Here is an 8,238-nt window from a genome sequence, read left to right as displayed (position 1 = left end):
GTGCACACAATTTAAATGGCCAAAAGTGTAGCGCTACACATACCTCTCGCGTTGGGCGCCTTTAGATGCTCCAGTGATCCGCTGTCCGACAGCCGGCTTTAGCCTCGTAGCTTCCTGCGCGTCTTTTCACCAACAGTTGAATGCATCCGTCAGCGTCGTTTTAATCCCAAGGCAAACAAAGCGACTCATCCTCTTATGCCATCTCATTGCGTCCCACACAGTAGCGTTACGGTTCAAACTTAGTTCCAAATGAGCGAGGTTTTTGACTAATATAGCCGTTCAGTCTAATACTGACCGCTGGGGTGGTTTATCCCCGGTATGCCTGGCTGACGCGCTGTGTCCTTGTTGTTCTCTTACCATACTGATCTTAAGAATATGCAGGCTTCGTTGTGTTGCTTATTATTCCGTTTATTTGTTTTACCGTGCAGAGGTAAATGTCCATTTGTCCAGTTTCAACGGCAAACCATCCGTATACATATACACACACAGACTTGTCAACAATCAGTTTCTAGCGCCTATGCGCCACAGCGGTCAAAAACCATTTGCCCTACCGGGTCAAACCCCCCTTCCCCTTTGGCAGTTTGATACTTCCTTTATAACTTGGACCTCAGTTAACATTAGAGCGACACCCACTGTACAAAACAAGAAACAACACCCAATATCTAGATACACAAACACCACAATTGGCTTCTATACCTACAATATAACTGATTTAAATTCACCCTACATGGTTTGACATTAAGTCTAGTTCGCACAAAAATGATATTTAACCCATGATTTACTCACCCTTAAGCCGTTCGAGATGCATTTGTCAATCTTTTTTCAGACGAACACATTTTCCGTTATTTTAGAAAATGTCTTAGATCTTTCAGTGGTTATAATGTGAAGCAATGGGGTTCACCTCCTTCAAGTCCCAAAATGTGCATGCATCCTTCACAAAAGTAATCCGTAGGACGTAGCGTAGAAAGCGTCGTGACGTAGAACGAACGTGACAGCGCAGCCAGAGAGCAGAGCAAAACAAAACTCTACATTCATTCTACGTCAAGACGCTTTCTACGCTACGTCCTACGTCATACACCAGCATCCATCTCCATGAACGCGCATCGACCGCTACCGGAAACAAGATATTTTCATTTATAAAGTTTTAAATATGTATATTTTTACGACAAAACCGCACGGATTACCCTCAGAAGGCCTTCGTTTATCCCCCTGGAGCCGGATGGATTACTTTTGTGAAGGATGCATGCAGATTTTGGGACTTGAAGGAGGTGGACCCCATTGCTTCACATTATAACCACTGAAAGATCGAAGACATTTTCTAAAATAACTGAAAATGTGTTTGTCTGAAAAATGATTGACATATGCATCTCGAACGGCTTGAGGGTGAGTAAATCATGGGTTAAATATCATTTTTGGGCAAACTATCCCTTTAAGGGTTAGGGTTGGCACTGGATGCAACTGTGAAAAAAAGATTACCTACAAAGAAAGAGAATTTGAAATACAAAATTGTTCATCACATATTTACCAGCAATTTTTCAATGAGGCACTCAAGACTCCAGTTGAGGAGATTTGTTGAACAAAAATGTCCATTGCTGTAAAAGAAAAGAAGGAAACATCTGATTAGTAATATCTTTACAAATTTAGCATGTATTACATGTACAATGTTTTTAAAATGTATTTTTATGCTGGCTCCAGTTAATTTAAAAAAAATATATATAAATAATTTGAATGAATCATTACTTAATAAAAAAAAAAAAAAAAAATAGACTAAATAATTTTTAACAGCTTAATTAACTATTGTTAATTCACAAGACTGTAAACAGAAGAAATGTTAATTTTGTGGATAATTAAAAAATATTTTATCAAATTACCTGTAGATATTTCATAGAATATTTTTATTCATTCCAATGTATTAGTCTATCGTTATAATAATTGCCCATTGCGCCCATTGACTTATTTGATTGCAGTTTCAAGATAAGTAAAAATAATAAATAAATGTTGTTAATGTTTATTCTTCCTGGCAGTTTTTTTTTAAATCATTCACGATTCAATGATCATCATAGTTATTTAATGACTGTGAACCAAATTGCATGACAAACCAAAATAATAAATTGTATTAGGCTATTTAATACATAAGCTTGGTTCCTCCTAAGGTTTTTTTCCCTCTCCATTCTGTCACCTGATGGAGTGTGGGTTCCTTGCCACTGTTGTCTCTGGCTTGCTTAGTTAGGGGCACTTAATTTTCAACAATATTATTGATTTAATTGCACTGACAATATCAGATGAGAACTGAACTGAACTGAACTGAATGACTCTTTTTTTCAGAGCCGGTTTAAGACCAAATTGTACTTCAGTAACTACTTTGATTATCTTTACATAGTTTCTGAACGTAACTGAAGCAACACTGAACTGACTTTAAATGAACAATGACAGTTTTTGATAAGAATTGTACTGAGCTGGACGATGACATCACTGTTTTCTGCAGAAATGCTTAGCCAAATTGAATTAAGGCGCACGCACCCAAACACAGAGAACATACTGCAGCATAATTCAATATTTTATGTAAAGCTACCTTTCGAAAATGACTAACAAACACAGTTAAATAATAGGTAACGTTAGACTTACAGCTTCTTTAACATATCCAGCCAGTGACGTTACACTGCATCCATCCAACACCGCCGAATCAAGTAACCCGCAACATTTCTGGAGATAAAACAGACACCAACAACTGTACTTAGACATTGTAACCGTGTTTTAAGTGGAATAATTGATTACAGACCGTGTAAAAATAATGTATGTTATGTGTAACGTAACGTTAACGTTAGCATAACGGTCGCTAGTTCGACAGACGTCGACTTCGTCAATAATTCATAGTTCATTTCAACATAACTTCTTGTTGACTTTCTGACTTCTTTGACTAACGTTACTTAACATTAGGAAAGTTGTAATAAAACAGGGTTGCTCACCTTTACGCTCGCTCCTGCTTGAACCTCTCGTCCTCCTGTTGACGTAGTGATTTGAACAGTGTGGACAAAAGCGCGCGACTCGCGAGGAGGCGCTGGGTCAAAATTTCCAAAACCCAAATGCTGGGTCATTGCCAGCTGATTACGGAGAAAATAACCCAGCAACATAGTCAAAATGCTCAACCCAGCATTTGGGTTTAAAAAATAACCCAGCATTTTTTAGAGTGTATGATTAAAATCATACTTTTTTTTATTATTATTTATTATGATGATTTCATTATAAATATGGTGATTATCTCTAAGGTTTGATATATATTTCCCATCTGAATAACCATGTCATGTGAACAAATGTAAAAGTCAGTCATCTGTTTATTATCATGTTAATTATTGTGTCTTTCACCCCAAATACCATACTTTTACATATCTGTCCATTACTGAAAAACTGTTGCTTTAATAACCTTCAACAAAACTGAACATCATTAAGAAGATCTTTGTTTTAAAATATATTCAATAATTTTATCGATTCTCATTTGCTACTTAAATCTACAACATTTTTAAAAACATCAAATATTAGATCAGATTAGCACAGAATGCTGTCCACGATCACGTCAAGGATCAGAACAATTTCCACGTGCATCTTGAAAAACTAACCCATGTTTATGAAAGTGCTGCACGTTTTTGTGCATCTAGTGGTTTAGAGGAGAATAAAGTCAAAGGCGCTTTGAACCCCGTTGTATCCTACAAGTGAACACGACTTCCAGCAGGACCAGGAGGCAATAGATAACGCGGTGCATAGATGTTTCTTTATTCCTAATGCCATATTGTGTGAATTTGAAGTTTCAGAGCAGTGAATGGAGGAGCGTTGACGTCAGGATGCAGGAGAGATCATGGCGAGGTACGAGTGCTCAGACTGAACTCTAGTAGGAGTGTAACAGAGGAAGAGTCACTATCCTCCTCTCTCTGTGTTCTCCGCAGGGCTCGTCGACCGCCCGCGTCTCGCAGGACTCCAGCCACGACTCCACCAGTGGGTTCTGAAGCTCCAGTTCTGTGTTCTGCTGCTTGTGTTTCCTCCGGCCTGTGAACGCCGTTCTCTGTGTCCTCAGGTCTCACGCTGCCCTCCGGTGTCTCCAGCTTTCTGCTCGACTGCTTGGATGTCGATTCTCCAACATCAGACGACGACTCGACGCTTTCATCCATCGAGGAGTTTCGCAAAGCTGACAATTATGGTATTATTAATGCGTTTGAGAACTCTGATTAAATTAGGAGTGCTTCTCAATTGTTTGCAAGCAGTGCTGGTCCTAAACTTCATGTCAGTGCATTAAACAATGCAAAGTAACCCTCATCCTTCCCTCGCACTTTGTAACACATCTTTCCTTCACGGGACCCGAAGACCTAAAATTATACTTTTTTTTTTTTTTCAGAAAGCTTATTTTATTTCATTTTGATAATATATTTTTTTGGGAGATTTTATTTATTTTATTTACCTTTAAATTACTAAATTTGTATCAATAAATCATATATAGATAAATAAATAGTAATTTAAGCACATTCTTTCAACTTAAATTTAAAGTAACTCTCAATTTCATGCATAACCCTTTTAATTCAGCTCAATATATCTTACATTGGGAGTCTTTGTCGACCTCTTGTGGAAAATAATTATATAGCATGATATTTCATGACACTAGATGGCGTTATAGCTCTATATGGAGCAAATAAAGTCAGTTCACTTCAATGTGCATTCAGATACACATGTAGACATTATAAAATAAATTTTTGGTTAAGTTTTAGCATTTTTAGTTTGAATGTTGAGCATTTTTAGGTTTTTCTGTGTGCACTGAAGCATTCCTCGCGTTCCACTCATTCCTAAGGGGGTCAAACTGACCCGAGAGAGGAGGATTTGTTACTTTTATAAATTTCAACCACACAATTCCTCAAATCCATGTATTTTTTGTGTGTGTATTCGTGGTTCAAGTGCGACAAAAGTCCCCTCTGATGAACACTCAATTTGTACAAATTTAAAAAAAATGAATTTGGGGTCAGAACGACCCGAGGGAAAGAGGAGGAAATGGTGTCAGTAATGTTTCCATTTAATTCATCCTTTTTTTTTTTTTTTTAGCTTTAACATTAAAACAGCAAAAGATAAAATGATTTAATCACTATAAACATACTCTAAACTATAAGAATTAAAATACAATTAATCAATAAACAAGTCTAAATGACTGACAAAATGGCGTTTCTGCTGTGACATCATCACACTGTCAGTAAAACTATCACAGCTGACACGACTCTCCAAAGCCATGATAAATATAGTTTACTCGAACGCTCAAGTAAACAACTAAGAAAATACATCAGTGTTTCTCTAAATATGCAAACTTCAGACTAATGGCCTTTGTTTTGCTGGTATGAATGAACAGGGATGTGTTTATCTGATTAATGATGTGTGATGACACGAACTGAAACATTTCTAACGAAAAAGTGCACTAATACTGATTAAAAAAATTAATTCACTGAATGGTTTGTCAAAAATAAATAACACTAACAATTTACACCTTGTAATTATTATTCAAGGTAAAAGGAAACAATTAGTCACCTTTATATATATACAGTGAGGAAAATAAGTATTTGAACACAAAATAAATAAACAAAGGACAAAAAAAAAAAAAAAAAGCTCTGCTCTTGACTTTTGTCACTTTTTTAGGATTAATTAATAAGTATGTTTAATTTATACAGTGAATATTATGTAGTGTTATTTTACATTTGCTTACTTTATTAAATTTCAAACATCAGACCTATCTGAAAAACATGAAAAGCACTGGTTATTTAATTTGTATCTTTGTTATATTAGTTAGTTTTAGCTGTGGTCTTGACATTGGAATAGCGAATTGTGACTCTGGATCACGTCACATGTCGCACGGGTATATTTGTGGCAATATCCAACAATACATTGTATGGGTCAAAATTATCGATTATTCTTTTATGCCAAAAATCATTAGGATATTAAGTAAAGATCATGATCCATGAAGATATTTAGTAAATTTCCTACTGTAAATATGTGTATTTCTGTGAGTGGATGCAGCACAATCGCCAACATAAATTACTTGCATTTAAAGGAGATTTTCTCAATGTTTCGATTTTTTTGCACCCTCAGATTCCAGATTTACAATAGTCGTATCTCAACCCAAATATTGTCCTATCATAACAATTATTATGTATTCAAAATGTATTCATTATTCATTTAAAGCTTATTTATTCAGCTTTCAGATGATGTATAAATCTCAATTTCAGAAAATTGACCCATGTGACTGGTTTTGTGGTCCAGGGTCTTAATTGGGAATCTTCACTAGTATCTAAAATGTTGGTAACATTACTGTAAAACATCTTCATGGCCGGTACATTTCCTTAAGTCAGCGGCCATAGCAAACAGGCCGTGTGAAGAAGCGTCATCTTTAACACGATGCCCTTTCCCCACACAAGTACAAATTAATCTCACTACAATGACATGTTTGATTCTATATGAGCAAAGTCTATTAGCATGTGGATCTTTGCTTTTATCCTGCGTTTGTTTGAGCGGGAACGCAGGGACACGACGACCCAACACTGACGCGTCTAATGTATTCCTTCCTTTAAAAATCGAAGTGCTTTTTTTGAAGCGGAAATTAGACGTCCTTTTGGAGGCGAGCGCTTTGAGTGTTACGTCTTTAATCTTGCATGTGTGTGTGTGTGTGTGTGTACGACGCGTCTGAATGGGGTGCCATGATTTCACACACACACACACTGGCATTGCTTTTGATTGATTTCATTGCCTTTGGTCTTCGGTGATAATAATGCTTGGAGAGAGAGAGCGTTTATAAGGAGCAACTCTTTGGATGAGTCACATGATCACTCATTTACTTGCATTTGATTGGCCACTGAGAAACCTAGATATTTTCACTTAATCGAAAGGCGAAAATAAACTATAATAATACATTAATTGGTCAAATTTAATCAAGAATGAGATCAAACATTTAAATGGCACATTAGACTGTTTTTAAAACAACTTTTTAATGATATAATGGTAAAATTACGACAAATCAATAAGTGCTGGGTTTACCATATTGATTTATCGTAATTTTACATTTGATCTGTCGATCCACTGGAGAAGCGCTAATGAAACGTCACTGTTACGCTCAATGATTTCAGCCTTTAAAAAGGTTTCCAGTTCACACAAATTTCAGCGGATGTCGTTCTTCCCACCAGTTTACATGAAGACGAGATGCTTCACAGGAACACATCACTTTAACCTCTTAATAAACCAGTGTGGATGAGCTGAAGATTGTGGAAAATATTCAAAATAAATATGAAACATTTCGAGAATGTTTCGATCCCTGAACTAAGGTGTGTGTGTGTGTGTGTGTGTCGTCTGCACTTCAGATTACTGTAACTGAGAACAAACTCCACTTCCTGAGTGAGTGAAAGTGAGATGAGCAAAATTTCCACAGTGGTCTTTAAAGGCTGTGTGTATTCCTGTTGTCTTGAGGGTAAGTGTGCGTGGGCTTATTGGAATCGAGGTCAGTTTGATTCGACGGCTCTTCAAGTGCACGAGACGCGGCGGTGGAGCTGCGAAACCTTCAGCGGGTTCAGTTTCCACAATCTGGAAGTGATCTGAGATCTGAGATCTGGGAGATGGGAAAATGAGTGCCACTTAGTTGGAGGTTTGAGGAGCTTCAAAGGGAACGCAGACATAACAACAGAGGCACGTTTAAACACACTCAACCCCCATCAAGCGCGTGCGTGTGTGTGTGTGTGTGTGTGTGTGTGTGTGCTGACGGCCAGAACAGAGGAAGATCTCCTGACCTCCTCATACCTGCTCATGATTATCATTATTAGCCACCCCAGCAGAGATGTACGCCGGCTGCCCACTTGTGTTGGTCGATCATCTCCGTGTTCATCTGTTCAGCGCACCTCGATATCGCTCTCAGAGTTTCAGCTCGTCACCAGAACTTATAATTCACAAGCGGCCCAAAAAAGTGCAATGAATTTCATCAATTCATCAATTCAGCTCACAGTCTCAATGTAGATATAACACAAACACACACACACACACACACACACACACACGGTCTCAATGTAGATATAACACAAACACACACACACACACACACACACACACACGGTCTCAATGTAGATATAACACAAACACACACACACACACACACACACACACACGGTCTCAATGTAGATATAACACAAACACACACACACACACACACACACACACGGTCTCAATGTAGATATA

General features: G+C 37.4%; 1 protein-coding gene across 1 annotated transcript in view; it reads left to right on the top strand.

Moving 5' to 3' along the window:
• Window positions 1-8,238, top strand: part of LOC307144403 (uncharacterized protein) — a 49,455-nt gene that overhangs the window by 9,028 nt on the left and 32,189 nt on the right. Inside the window, exons 3-5 of the mRNA XM_079846754.1 lie at window positions 3,801-3,858; window positions 3,939-3,987; window positions 4,067-4,189. Of these exons, the coding sequence (XP_079702880.1) occupies window positions 3,801-3,858; window positions 3,939-3,987; window positions 4,067-4,189 (230 nt within the window). The remainder of the gene's footprint in view (window positions 1-3,800; window positions 3,859-3,938; window positions 3,988-4,066; window positions 4,190-8,238) is intronic.

This window comes from Squalius cephalus, assembly GCF_949319135.1.
Source record: "Squalius cephalus genome assembly, chromosome: 17".
NCBI lineage: Eukaryota > Metazoa > Chordata > Actinopteri > Cypriniformes > Leuciscidae > Squalius > Squalius cephalus.
This window is presented reverse-complemented; position numbering and strand designations above follow the sequence as displayed.